Genomic DNA, 15578 nt, shown 5'->3' on the forward strand with positions numbered 1-15578 from the left:
AACTAACAACACAAATCTATCGATTTCTGGTCCACGTAGTCGATCACTTGTTCCTTCCAACTTCCCTAGAAAAAGACTTTTATCATTGTGTTGATTCATCTCTAAGTGTCTTAAACCTCGGTGAACACAACAAAGCGCCGGCGCGGCTGCCAAAACAGAGTCCGTCACAAAGTGGCCAGGTTCACACCTTCTTCCCCAGCGATAGACGGGCGAAGATTGAGAGCTAAAAGGCTCCCCCTTAATCGATCGGATTATTGCGCATCAGAGTGGTCCACTTGCCAGAGTCTTTAGATCATAAGACGGGCTAGGTCTTTGGGTGTCCTGGTCTCTAAGCAGCATTTCTTAACGCTGACGGCCAGAAGTTTTGGACTTTCTTTCACCTCTCCACGAAGAACAAACACAAGGGTCTTCTCAATCCATCCCTTAAATCCTGTCTTTCGAAACCGGCCTGGCAGTCAATTCCTCCTGACAGTTACATTGAATGGGCCCCCATTCAGCGACAAAACAAATAAGCTAATTTATTATTTCAGCCTCTTTCACCTGGATTTAGAGGCAGTAATGGAAGTGTCTTCTGGGTGATCAGGTTTGGTGAAAGGGTTGTGTCCACTGTGTTACACCTCAGTGTTTGTAGCGACAATGCAGGCACTTTCGATGGGAGATTTTTAAATGATCAATACTACAACCTGTATTCCGTGGAGTTTTTTCTCTCTTGTCGTTTACTTTACCTAATAGACCTAAGCTCCACATTTATAAAAATGGATTAACTGTGCTGACTGGAGAAGACATGTGTCAGAGTACAGTGAACCTTCCAAAGCTTTCAAAAATTGCGATGACAGTGTTGTACAGCCAAATCAAGTTGTATATACCCTTATTCAACAACTTTTGTGTACGTCAGAATGGATGTCTCTCACAAGCTATAACAAGCACACACTAATGTGGCACCAAAAAGAACCCAAAAGTTTCTTCGATATTAAGAGATGCCCCCATCACTACCATTCACACACAAATCTACCCTGGAACATTGCATTTGACATCTCTGTTGATAATAGAGATATCTCCATTCCTAATATAGTTATCTTTATTATGTTCCCGCTTCCGAGGTCAGCAGGTCGCCCTCGATATTTTCTGCTTAAAAATCAGAAAATGAGGCTCAGTGAAACTTTGTGCGTGACGTTTTAATGACCTTTCCCTTGACCCAGTGTGCGGGACCGGAAACATAATAGAGATATTTCTATTAACACAGGACGTACAATAGAGATATGTTTATTAGGAATAGAGATATCTCTATTATAGGAATATAGATATCTCCAGTGTAGGAATAGAGATATCTCTATTAGAGCTATATCTCTATTAAGAATCGAGATATCTGTATACGCGGATTAAATGTCAACTTTGCACGCCATACACAGACTTTGAGACACAACATTGACAGGAAATGGGGGAGGGAGGTCCGGTCAGTGTTTTGATATTTGGCTGGGATAGTTAGGGCCTACAGCCACACGCCTCTATTGTCAACTGGGATACACCCCTCAACTACACTGTGGGCCATCTTACTGTCTTCTCAGAAAAAATCTATCTTCCGAGGGTGCCTTGTATCTGCGGTGATATTATATTTTATTCAGGACAAAAAGCAACGCACGTAAAACCACGTTTAAATTATTATCTGATCTGTGGCGTATAGCTCTTCAGACGCATTGTCCTGTAAAGAAAACTTATTTCTTTACAGCAAATTCACTCTCTATAAAGTTGTGGTTGAACAAGTACTTTTTCTCTCATGTTATAACCGTTTTCAAGATGTAGACCTTAAGTTGTCGTTTTTTTCAGTCTTGTAAAATGTCGATTCAATACACCAGTGTTCTTCGTTTCAGTACTTGCATTTTCTCATTCACTTTTGTACCGTCCAGTGTTACACTGAGGCTCTCTTCCCGGGATAGCGTTACAGTTACGCTCATAAATATGTATATACTCGTTAGCCTGAAATTTACAAAAAAGGCAACGACACACCCTTTGAAATCAGTGAATCAAAAGTTGGAAGTGATGTTAACTGAGACAGAAAGGTGCATTTTGAAGGTTTGCATTAAAACAAAATGTTTGCAGCTATATATCCTTTCAATAAAAACTTACGAGTTCAGATTGTCAAAATGTAACTCGGATAAAGATGGCATATGGATTGTCAGTGAATATGTAAACTTTATTTATATATCACATGATCATGTCATCCTCTATGCCATTTCACACATGTCAGAGTATAAGTCAGTGTTGGAGCAAAGGTTTTGATTCTCAAGACCGAGACTTTGACCCCCAAGCCTGACGACCAAGACAAGGCTCAACCCACAAGGTCAAGGCCCTGCAGAGTAAAGATAAAAGCGGTCACATCATAACAAATCATAACTTCATTATCGTCGAATTGACAGGTTATTTTATTACAGTGGTATAAAATCTGTGACTGGTGGTAAGTAGAATGAATACTGCATGACAAGTGTTCAAGATAAGATCACGGCGTGGAAAGTGAGATGATTTTAATCAGCGTATTATAACATCAGTTCCTGAGAGCAGCATTCTCAGAGACTTGATCACCAGTCCACACCATTGATCACAGTCATGATGCTCTACAATCCCGGCCAAAATTGTTGAGACAAGTGTCAATAGCCACACCCTTACCAGGCCGCACAAACCATGGGACACAACACTGACAGGGTATGGGGGTGGGAGATCCGGTCAATGTTTTGAAATTTGGCTGGTATAGTTACAACCACACACCTCTATTTTCTACTGGGATACACCCCTCAACCACACCGAAGGCCATTTTATCGTCTTCTCAGAAAAATCTATCCTCCTAGAGCGCCTTGTATCTGCGGTGTTAAATTATTTCGGGGTCGTTTTATTCAGGACAAAAAGCAACGCCCTTAAAACCACGTTTAAATTATGTACAAAGCTACATTTTGAAGGTACAGTCACAGTTTAATCCATGGCTTTGAACCGCCAATTCTGGGGCTTTCATTCGCGGTGGTCTTACTGGATTGAAAAAACTGAACACAGATCCGGTTTCCATGGCAACGCTATATCACTGCTGCTTAATATTGTGATAACTCTGTATGATATCACATTTCTGTGAAAGTCGCTCCGTACAAAACATTACACGATGTTTTCCGCTGTTAAAGGGTGCCATCGAAAATGTCCAATGAAACTCCGGATTTCTCTTTATGGTATCGAGGGTGTGCCACGAATTGGAACACTGCCAGCACTGCTGCAACTACAGGAAGGAAGGCGAGGGGACGTTCCCCTCCCCAGCGGATTTTCAGCCATCCAATGCCCCCTTCCAGTACAAGTTTGAAACGTAGGCACCCTTTGTTCAAGACACAGTTCATTTACTTTCATTCCCCCCCCCGAAAAATGTGTGTACCCATTTTGACACATAGATACCTCATTCCAAGTTTCAATGCAACAGAACATTTTCTGTTTCTAAAAAGCATGGCAGGCATCGAAAACTTTCACCCAAGTTACACCACTAACAGCCCGAGGAGGAAAACGACACAGACGCGGAGACTTGATTTAACGTTACCCCTTCTAAGTTACCACCCTCAGTCCTCGTAGCGTTTGCACTTGCCGCACCGTACACCAGAAACGGACACTGAGCTTCAGTGTCCTCACTAGACTCCTCGGCTAAATTTGTTACTGCCTGCTCTTCAAGGCAGTTCTCTCCAACATCGGTAAATTATCATAGTTTACTAAGAACAGAGTTTATTTCATTCCTGTTGGTTAACGGTGCAAACCTAGTTTACGTATTTTTAGATCTTGTTGCGTAATGTTCATTTTCAGATTACATAATTAGTTCGCCTTCTTCATGTGACACTCTGCCGGATCAGAATAACATTGCTCAGACTGTGTTCTTCTAATGTAGTCAAAGGCATAGCAGAGCTGAATTTTAATGTTCCCTAAGAATTGAAACCCACCCTTGTCGATAACGTTTGCTATACAACTCAAGTGGTTTCGTTTGGCAAGGTATGTCGTCTTCTCGGTCATTCCCATGGTTGCCAGCCAACTCAACTGCAGGGCATGACAAGTCTTTTATGCTCTTGCTTGGCAATGGTTTAGATCCAAAACATATTGTTCTGTTGAGCCAATTAATTTCGGACGGTTGTTTTACACAACGCCCGAAATTCGTTACAAATATCGGCTGATGAGTTGTTCCGCACAAAATAACAAGTTTGTGTAGTTGTCAATACAGCGGTGAGCGAAACCAATTTACCCTGTCCAAACACTCCATCAGGGGGTTATTTTATTAACGACAAATTAGAGTGGGTTTATTGATACACTTACGTGCACAAACCCCTTTCAAGGGACTAACAACCTGTCACTGGGAACTCTTATTCGTTTTGTCCGGGGATGAAGCATTCTTTCCTGTAACTGGCAGCTCCGATTGTGTGGGAGAAACACCCTCTTTTATCAAGCAGTACCCCCACGAGCGAGAAGTTGGTGGAACTACGGTAAACATGCATTTATCAGCAGGCAAGGAATTGCTACTGCCCCGCGCTAAAGCCACAGTCCTGGGGCATTGTTCGACTCCGTCAACACCGAGGTCCACGGAGAACCAAAGCGATTGTTAACTGCATAGCCAGGAGCGCGTGAGGCAAGTTCCTTCCACCCCGAGAAGAAAAAAATCCCACATGATTGTCCCGCAATACGAAAATATTTGCCCGGCTGTTTGCCCACGTAAACGGCGGTGGGTTTTTTAAGTGGTGCATCTTCGCCCGAGCCTTCAACGCCGCCTTTGAAGGCCCGGTCGACTTCTGACGAGTAATTGTCTCCTTCAGAAGCCACTCCGAGAAAATGGCAAAACGGCAGGGTTCGTCACATGCAGCGGGCTCAGATGCTCATTCAAATAGCCGGCGGCGGTGACTTACGAAACTGTTACTCTCTCGTGATGCGACTATTGATCGGATAGCGCCCGCGGAGAGGTTTTTGCTCGCCTTGCTAGGCCTGCTTTTCTACATCTTCGGACATTCGAACAAAAGGCCACTTAAGTAAATGTTCGCAGCAAATGCGATGTTTCCTAAGAGCAGCAAAATAAGAAAGACGACTTAGGGCAGAAGAGTAAAACATGCCCTTAGAACTTCCTTTTCCGTGGCCCTCACACGAAGCCCTACATACGGTGATTGTGTTTATAGGGAGCCAATAAAGTTCTGTACAGCACTACCCAGTTTCATCTGTGAAAACCCTGAGATTTGATTGAAAAGAAATGCCTAAGTAATCAGAAGAACCCAATATTAGACTTATACGTTATGACAGTAATCCACGAGAGAAACTGAGCTATCTTTGTTGTCGTTGTTGTTGCTGTTGTTGTTGTTGTAATTATTGTTGTTGTTGTTTTGTCTCACCAACCGACCCGAAAAGTCGAGGGTGTATCTACCTTTAAGAAAAGCATAGGGATTGGAAGGGTGCGTTTGCCTGCCCTGTGCTTTTCGGTCTGCTCTTTCAGCGCCATAGTCGTACTTTTGTCAATCATCGACTTAAACCACAGAGAAAGGACACCGAACATGCCACCGACAAAATAGTGCAGCAAAATGTGGCACCAACCATGGTTGATATTTCTCCAAACTTTAGTCACGGATACGAAGAGTTGGCAAATTAGGTAATCTTTGAGGGGTCTTTGGGGATCGGGGCATACCCACAGTAATTTTTGGAGTCTACGGTGCTTTTTCCCGCGTCTTTAGGCAATTTGAGAAAAAAATAGGAACGTTGAGGTTTTTAAAATCCAGGATTGTCTTTCAAACACTGATACTGAGACAAGTGGGAACTTGCAACTCCGCACGTCTTCCTCAGATTCGCTGCCCTTTTCAATATGCAAAACAAGCATTGCACTAATTTCGTAGCCAATCTGTAGTAACAGAATATGGATCTAGTGAAACTGAACAATTAAAGTTGACAAGGGTTTTGTGCATTAAGATGAAATACGTTTCCGGCTGTGTGTTTGTGTAACTTGCTTTCAACAAGCCCATGATCGCTATGTGTTGCTCTTGGGTGGAGTGGGTGCAGGAGAACTTGGCGGAACAGCCCACCCTGCTTGCACATGTATCTCTCTTTAGTCAATATTGATCGGATTCTCCAAATGTCCACTTCATCTTTCTTTGTACCTGCCAATGAATAGCAAAATCAAGGGATGTTGATCATTGTTGGCCTCTTGAATGGTGCCGTATTTTGGCAATTGCGGCTGTGGGCTGCCGTCCATCCTTGGGTAAAGTCAACATGTTGGCCGCGCCGCGGGCAGCCTGGACCTACGCCGTTAACAACTCTGAATTCCCAGCGGAAACGGATAGGTTGCAATCAGATAGAGCTGCTGGGTTTTACCGTGTGCCATAAATAAATGCACGTTTTCTGTCTTGGTTACCAAACATGTTTATGTCAGTTGAGGGGGTTCAGGGCAAGTCAAGTCACGTAAAACAAGCCACTTACCTGATTCACACCGCGCCCATGTCGTTTTTGCCAGCGAGGATCGCGCTAACTAGAGAGGCGTCGATTGACTTCTAAGACTCAACGCAAAGCATGCTTTTTTGCACACTGAATACGGGAATATCAATGTTGCCAAAATTTACTGATAACAATGTGTTAAGGGTTCATGTTTTGATCGAATGTTTGAAGTCTTGTTCTGGAACTTCTGAAGTCTCATTCCAACCAGATTTAACAACACCTGACCTACTAGCCAAAGTCTACCAAGCAAAGAGATATTAAACCACACACTTCCCAGGTCCTATGCGTCTCAAAGTGTGCTCTAAAATTCGTGTCATAGGCCTACATGTTTTTCATTGCACATTTTTTGTCCCTACCAGTAAAGTTAGGTTCTGTCTACTCTCCACCCCCTCCAACCAAAGAGGTGGGAAGATTCCACCAATTTATCTTCCCTTCGCAATTGCAATTACCTACGCGCCGACAATGCTTCAATTTGTCTTGTTTACAAATTTCGGTCATTTTAAGCAGCGGGCAGACCACCATTCATTATTTCCCGACTGCGGTTAGTTAAACCTCCCATTATCCTACCCCTGCTCATCAAGTTAGTCTGGACCACCATTCACAGTCCTTCCACGTCGTATAATTTCCTGTCTTTTTGTTTTCCCTTGTCCTCCCCCGGAAAAAGTATCCCCACTGAGCGCCTCCCCGGGGGTTTACGCAACGTCCAAATTTCAAAAATGACACCACGGGGGGCAGATACCGGTATACCCTCCCCAGTGACACTGGTGATGTGCGCACACGCGGAGATGTTGAATAGACAACCAGCAGACTCGCCGGCCCGATACACCATCGTTAAATGTATCCATCCAAACGCCCCTCGGGTTGTTTGCTGACTTCTTGCCTTCCCCTTGCAGCTGAGACTGAGTAGCTCAACGACGTCCTGATTGACTTGTTTTTCTCTCGGTCTTTCAAGAAACAGAAACAAGCAAAAATGTCATTCTTTCCTGCAAACATTTTGCACCTACCGGCGATATTCATTTTTTTTGTTCTCAAGCCAAATTTTTGTCCACTTGCTCTCGGAGGAGTGGCGGCCTGGCAAGACGGGGCGTATACATTTAAAGACAATTGTTAGGGACAATGTTAGCAGGATGCAGAGCCCCAGGATATTAAATAAACTAATGGGATCGACAATGGTTACTTTAATGTATTTGTACAGCGATCGGAATTCAATTGAAAGGACAGCAAAAAAGGATGTTTGGTCGCCCGCAGCTTCGCAAAACAGTTTTCTTTCCAATTTGAAAACTGCTCCATTCCGCGGTTCCCTATTTTGCAAAGAAGCATAACAACATTTCAGGAGATAGCTTCGGGATAAAGCATGCTTTTTATCGCACGCACGCTTTCAGACGCATCTTCGACAAAGTAACAACGCAATTTTTTTAGCTTCGTTCTAATTACTGTATCTGTGATATTGGGTTGTTAGAAGAATAAAGCACTTTTCCAGAGAGCCTTTTCTGGGCTCTAATATTAATCAAGCATCGCTATACGAACATGCAAAGCAACTTCAGAAAACAAACTTAACCTCCATTTTGTACACAGCAACACTAACTCAATTCTATAGATTAACTCGATCTCGGAAGGTATTTATCCAGTTCTATCAATTTCCCTCCACACATTTAGATTTATTTCTAAATTCTTTTGAAATACACTGAGAAGAGGAGGAAGTTTTGTTGTTTTGGTACCGTGTTTGGTGTTTCGTAAACAGATTTTGATGGTGTCACTTTTGGCTTGCCTTTTTTGTGTTCAACACGCAGTTGAACACTCGGTTTGCCCATGCTCAGTAAAGTATGCTCGCTTTGACACATTTCTAGTCTAATCAGCCATCACCAATTCGAATTCTACAATAATTCTCGATTTCGTATTGACTTCCCACAGATTTGAATGACTGAAAACAGAGAAGCCCTCCATTTCCACGAACTGCTTGCAGTTTGTAATTCCAATTCCAAGCTAGTCTCGCATTGGTTCACGAAGAAGAACAGCGGAAGAACAGCGGTATCGGAATTGTTCAACATGAAAAAAAACGAAAAGAAACCTGTTTTGTTGTTACTGATGCATTCTATCATCTGTCAACCAGTGTATTTTGCTAGGACCATTTAATTCTATGGTTTCGTATTTTCGTTGCGCGACATTGAGGGCTGCTTTCCAGCAGCACGTCGGACACTGGCCCGACACGGGTAGGGCTTCTTGGCCACTGTTGGTGGAAGCGGATTTCGCTCAGCTGTTGTGTTAAAGGTAAGCGCGGCCAGTGTCTTGTGGTCGCTGATGGGTTAAAGTGCTTGTGCAGATCGTGTTGTGTGTCGTTGTGATCACTGAAAACAAAGGCCAAATATCACAAGTAAGCTTTTGTAAGTGTCCGCCCATTACACAGCTCTCATCGGCAGAAACGGGGAGAACTCAAACAAAAATCTCACCGCCCCCATAAGAAAAGGAAAATTAGTGGCGAAACAGTAGTCATCTGTTTTTTTCGTCGATCTTATCAAACCCTATCCAGTTTCTAGATAACGCAGTTGAAAAGTTCGCGAGGGAGGAAAACCTGAAAACTCTTTGGCACAGAAATCTTTGAAAACCGTCTTCTCACAAAACGGCCGGCAAGGCAATCGAAGTCGGGCCACAGTGGTGAGAGTCGCATTGCGTTACTCACTGGCCACCAGTGTCGCCCCATGACACTGAATTCTGTTAACTTTCCTATTTAAACAGGCTTTCATTCTTTTTACCTACATCAAAAGTCCAGTCGTCCATCAGCAAATGTTATTTTCCTATAGTGTGGCCAAAGATATGGATTTAATCCGCTATCAGGACGATCCTAATTTTATGATGGTGCGATGCAATTTATTTGGGGTAGACTTTAGAATTGTGTCCGGCTCAAATAACTCGGAGGTCTTGCTTGTTTGAATTCCCAGAATGATTGAAAAATAAAGAATACAAGGATCTGTTTCTTGCGCCTTAGAAATATATACCCGGCAGGAAGTGATACGGGCGGCATTAATCATATAAAGCCTGCAGGTGGGAGCGAGGAATAGGTTTTTATGTTACGTCAAACACTCGATTAAAAATGCCCTGAACGCACCGATCCATCAAAGGTGACAGGACTGAATTCGCCAGGCCCTGTATCTTTTCAAGTTAAGCAGGCACAATTGCCGAGTTGGTGCAAGAAGTAAAGCACAGGTCAGTTTTTATTCAGCCAAACAAAACACATCTAAAGGCTCTATGTGGACAATACTGAACTTTAAGTGAGACTTGGGTGTGTACAATTGCTGAAGTCGCTAAATAATGGAGATGAAGTCCATCATCATTTCTTCCTAAAAGTGTCTTTACTGTTTTTAAATAAACAACAAACTTAATAGCAAAATTGCACGAATTATAATGGTTTTCAGAAAAGAAAGGGACTTTTTCTTCATTCTTTTCCCTTTTCTTTATAAAGTTTCTACCGAACCTAGCAGGCACTGGATTAATTTTCATATCCCCTGCCACCGAAGTTATGTGATAGACAACGTTTTATCTTTGTGGGTCAAGAGGGGCCAACAACAAACAATAGGAGAGAACCCACATGTCAACATCAACATTTGAACACTTGCCTTTATCGAGAACCATGAAGGTTATGAGACAATCTTCATCAGACCAGCATGTTTGAATGTGATAATCACTAAATTCAAGTTAGTTTTCGCTCTTCTAAAGGCCTCGTTATTAATCTCTCTGGTGGAGAATCAAGAGGAATTTCTATTGAGTACAAAATACCCAAGAGCCAGTATTGCAATAACGCACTTTTCGAGTACACAAGCTCAGGCTAAATATTGAAATGATCAGGAGGGAACAATGCTAGACAACATGGGCATTGGACAGTAAACGCGTAAAGGACATGTTAACTGATTGGTTGGTGTGCATGGCTCAGCTGCATAGAGCTTGATGAATGATGGTCTTTAGAGTCTGAGTTATTAACCAAAACATAAAAGGTTTCGAGAAGAAACTCGAAAATAGTACATGGTCGAGTACCTTTCGAATATTTTCATTGTAAAAACTTATTTTTAGTGCTAAGTGATGGGATGAATTTTATTTTGTTATCATATCTTTGTGAATGTACAATTCAATGCCCATGTTCTCTGGCTACGTTTCCTACTAGCCAAGTCATTTTTGTTAAGTGAACTCGGAAAAAAATACCGGGCTACAACACTGCAAAGAACATTCGGTTTAAAGGTCTCGAAAGATGGCTATTGCTTTTGTTGGCAAAACGAGATGCAAAACAAAATATTCCCATTCATGTACTTGGTTTTGTTTTAAACTTAAATGAATCTTTAAGCGTAGACCATGAAAATTACAATCAAGTGCTATCTTTTGGGGGTTCCAAAAGTGTACAAAGTATGGAATAAAACGATTTTTAATAAAAACGGTATCAATTTCTCGTAATTTGAAATTTCGTTGTTCGGCGTTTGCCATAGCAATTACCTAGAGCAGTAAGTAACACACACTACACAAAACTGTCACATTTTTAGTCTTTCCTGGTGTCTGTTGCTCGTCTACCTTCTAAACATCGTGACCCCGGTGATAAAGCGAATTTCAATAAATAAACAGACAAAAAATTTCCATCAAGATATCGTTCGTAATAAATTTATTTTGACTCTTTATACAAATGAAAAGCCGTGGTTTGAATGATTTAGGGGCTTTTTTGTAAAATTATTTTCTTTTGTAACTCTAGTCCATTACCTTTGTTCGTTTACTGTACTAAGTACCTGTTTTTTGCTATGAAGTGAGTTCTTAGTTATTTAGTGTGTTAACTTAGATGAACAAGAGTGTCGGGACTACCTATGCACTTTAATATTTAGCACAGAATTTAACAGTCTTGAGTATTTTTTTTTCTGTTAGTAAAAAATGAGGAATGTTAGTTATAAGAGTTGGTTGCTTTCTGGCCATCATGCCATCAGATATATGTACAGGTTTTAAAAATATGTACAGTAAAGACACTTTAGATATAAATGACACAATTACCTCAAAATGGTTGAAATCAGTTTATACCAAACTAACTACGTTACTGTCAAAACGTTTAACAAACTAATGCAATTTCATCAGACTATGGGTGGCCTGTGTAGAGAAGAGACGATCGTTCTGGTGAGACTTCGTAAATGGTGATGTCACTTATGATTGTCACAGAGAACTTTCAACTTTTAACGGGAAATATTTCAGTTCAGAGCAATTCAGTACAGAAGCAACTGGATACGAAAATAAGAAGCTCGTTGCCCATTTGAGATAGTAGCTGATTCCTGAACTGCTTCGAAATTTATTATTGTTTCTATTAAACCGAACATGATAAAGAAACATTTCGTTGAAATGAAACCCACACACGGGCGACATTTAAATTTTTGCATTTTGGTGACGGCACTGCAGTAAAGAACGACAGAACACAGCGTTTCAGAAATTTGCGCGATTCGTCAGTGGCGTACAGGTCGGGGTGGATTTTTTCGAAACCGATTGCCCAATATTTACCATTTGTGAAAGAGTCCTCGTCCCCAAAAAGGCAGTAATACCGTTCTGAAATGCAGGTGCTTTCAATCAATTAAAAAAAATACGGGGGGGGGGGGCAATTTGTCCATCTGCTCCTACCGCTGGATATGCCACTGAATACAATATATCTGTGTGCGAGTAACGCAATTAACTTAGTCCCTCAGTGGAGAAGTTTAGTTAAAGACAACAGATTAATTGGAACAAAAATAGCCCACACTTTTGGATGTTGTACATGTACATTTAAAACTTGCTTGCACAAAGTTACCACCGCTTGTTTCACTGTAAAGTCAGCCGGCCCCAGGACTTTCGTAACTTCGTTGTGAAGCTTATAGATTGGAGAGCAAGGAAGGAATCTTTGAACTGTTCATTCTTGGCAAGTTTAACGGACTTGACTATCAATTGTAACAACAAGTGGAGTTTCATAGAATCTAAAGCGGGAAAATATCTTTATTGGGCAAACTACACTCCACAAACTGTGGACATACGGAAGCAGAAATTCTCTGATGAGACAAACTGCGTTCTAATAGGTATAAGTTATTACGCATTATATTTTCAGCCGATGTAATTTAGCATAGCAACATTTTATAGGAACAAGAACAATGCCTGTTGAACGTATAGTTGGGTTCTTTTTCTGTTTTTAGATGTTTATATTCTGAACAGTTTTACGATGTCTTACAAAAGCAAGTGTGATAATTACAAAGAGTGTTGTGGAATTCTTCGGCCCATCTGACAACATGAACTCGACCCATAACTTTGCTGTATGGCAGGGTAGGTGGGTAAAGACGCCGCGGCGTGATGCGCCGTCTGCACGGCCGACATTCCCCCGACGGACAGGTAGCCGGTGCTGGGTGCAATCGCCGTGGACGGGTAGCAGGGGGCGGCCCCGCAGTAGGGCTGGGTGGGTGGAGCCGTTGTGGCCCATGGAGAATCCGTGAAAGATTCGTAGGAAGACGGGTACTGTCTCGATTGTTGAAGGCTGGATTGATAGTGGGATGGATAAGAATTCAGCGCCCGATCCCTGTGGTAAGCCGTGGATGGATAGCTGGGCGCATACAAGCTGAAGTGTCCGTAGGAATTGACGTGTTGTATCTGTGCCGGCTCGTTCCTCCGTTTGCTCACTTTGAAGCGTTTAGCTCGTCGCAGAAAGCTACCATTGCTGAACATGTCCCCGCAGTCTGGATGGAGTGCCCAGTAGTTTCCCTTCCCAGGACGACCCGGTGCCCGAGGGATCTTAATAAAGCAATCGTTCAGGGACAGGTTGTGGCGAATGGAGTTCTGCCAACGCTGCTGATTGTCTCTGAAGTAGGGGAATTTGTCCATAATGAAGGAATAGATGTCGTTTAACGTCACCATCCCATCTTTGGAGTTCTGGATCGACATCGTGATCAGAGCAATGTAGGAGTAGGGAGGTTTCACGTCAGCAAATCGCCGTTTGTGTGGGTTGAGCGAGCCACTGCTGCCCGTACTTCCGTACCGGTCCCGGTACGGTACCTCTCCCGGGTCACCTTCCCCGTCACCCAGGGTTTCAGGAGATGAAGAGTTCGCAGCTCTCCGCAAAGAAGCACTGTAATCAGTTTTCATTTCTCCGTTTGCGATCCTTTTCCTGACTGCGTCATCGCTGTCATCAACATCAGCAGTAAATTCGGCAGTCATTTTAATTTTGTAAAAAAATTTTAAATCCAATCGGCGATCTTTGCTCTTTAGAGAAGTTGAAGGAATTCACACGTGCGAGTTGATGACGAGACTCATCACTCACGATGTGTGGACTGATTTGATGACTTCGATTTTTCTCAGGTTTTAAAACAAACTGATCAGATCGTCTGCCGTGTCTGTCAAGCCGCTGTCAAGTGGGTGATAAGAGTGAAGATGCCATGAATATTGATGAGCAAGGTGATAAATTACTCCCTGGCCCTCTAAGCTTTCCTCCTCCTTAGAAAGGCTGGCCCTGGACACAGTGTAAGGCGTTTGTTTGGTCTGCTTTTGTTGCAGAGACTACCAAAGTGCCGTGCCCAACCCTCTCATCATGACCGGCCTGCCTTTGCCCCATTGTCCGAGAAAAGAACACTTACCTATCGATTAAAGACTGCGGACCGGCCAGACATCCATCAACCAGCTTCATACCAGCGAGACTTGGTGTCAGGGTTTTTCAGCGACGCATTAGGACAATTGCCAATCACAAAATTCCTGTGAATTCGACGCCGAATTTGGGTAGCTACTTTTTAACCTGGACTTTTGGTTTATTGGTTCATTTCGAGCCAGCATGCATGTATATACCACACATGTAGGAATGATAGCCAAATACAGGTGTGCGTCATCACCGACTTTGAAGGTAATGGAATCTATTTTGGAGGGATAGACAGTCATCATATGCGAAGATAATTCACTTGACTTTTGTGATAAATATGCACTCATTTAGCTGGAAATAGTTTCTCTTCTTTTTATTATTTTATAGCATATATTTCAGTGGTAATTCTGACTGTGGGAATTCCTTTTTTGTGTTACAGTGTTGGTATGCATTCATTACTATGTTGCTATCTCCAGAGAGTGGGTTGCTATATACGGTGGTAATCCAGTAAGCGTAGAATATTTTTTGAAAATGAGTTTAAAATGAACTGATCTGCCTTTTGAGATGAGGCAAACTCTTGTTTAAAACACGTAAAGCTACTGGCGGCGGGAGCCCGATCTCGGAGCAAATCAGGCGCACTTCAACTCATGACTCAGAGTTATATGCCCACCGCGGGACTAACACTGTACATTTCACCTCCCCTGGGCTGAAATCAAAATTTAGGCACTTTTCAAGTTGATTTGGAGGAAAAGCTACCGCATAATTTGTTGATATAATAATAGCGCGCATAATTTTGTTGGCTGTTTTCTGTGTGTTTGTTTGTTTGTTTGTTGGGGGTGTTGGGTTGTTTGTTGGGTTGTTTGTTTGTTTGTTTGTTTGTTTGTTTCGCTTTTAATACAACACAGCATTTCTGGTATCACTATTTTTCTGTTGCTGTTAACTGTTATCAGAAAATAATGCCCCGCTCGTGTGCTTGGATGTCACCTCGATTTTCTTACTTACGCCCCGTTCGTGAATGCCGGGCGAACCGCTTCATGTTGTTAATGCTGGATCTGCAAATGCATCAAGCTAACATTGAGGCGTAGGGTTTGTTTCTTTCAACGATAACGGCTTTCTCGAATTAGCTGATGCGGTTTGTCACAATGACTACTTACTGCAATTCAGTTCCTGATTTAATGGAAAAGGTTTACGGTTTTTCTTTTTCCTTTTTTTTCTGTCTCTCTATCTGCCCAGTATGGGTAGCAGTGTATTCAGCTATTGGTGTTGGGTGAGTGGGGTGGAAGTCGAAAGCTTTGCTGTTCTGATATTCAGTCCAAACATTTTAACCATAAATCGCTGTAAACATATTTTGTTCTTGTTTCTTTTTGCGTACTTATTGACGCCTCTGTAAGAAAATACCATTAAAAAATCAGTGATAAGCAAGTTACCCTTCCTTGCCCCCCCCCAGAAAAACCGCTAAGTATAGGTGCGTGGAGGGGTCCATCAATCCTGACTTAACTTGGATACTCATAAAAGA

At 42.4% G+C, this 15578-nt stretch overlaps 1 protein-coding gene across 1 annotated transcript; it reads right to left on the reverse strand.

The window, feature by feature from the left end:
* Positions 1–9861: 9861 nt before the first annotated feature.
* On the reverse strand, positions 9862–14888 carry LOC110981852 (uncharacterized). The gene has a single exon (XM_022239832.2). The coding sequence runs from the start codon at positions 13648–13650 to the stop codon at positions 12691–12693; it is 960 nt and encodes a 319-aa protein (XP_022095524.1). The 5' UTR covers positions 13651–14888; the 3' UTR covers positions 9862–12690.
* Positions 14889–15578: the final 690 nt, after the last annotated feature.

Source organism: Acanthaster planci, linkage group LG05 (assembly GCF_054643075.1).
Source record: "Acanthaster planci isolate LZ-2023a linkage group LG05, COTS_SCS, whole genome shotgun sequence".
In the NCBI taxonomy this organism is placed as follows: domain Eukaryota; kingdom Metazoa; phylum Echinodermata; class Asteroidea; order Valvatida; family Acanthasteridae; genus Acanthaster; species Acanthaster planci.

Bases quoted from the DNA above. Each gene is read 5' to 3' on its own strand.
- LOC110981852 (XM_022239832.2), bottom strand. From the start codon at position 13,650: ATGACTGCCGAATTTACTGCTGATGTTGATGACAGCGATGACGCAGTC.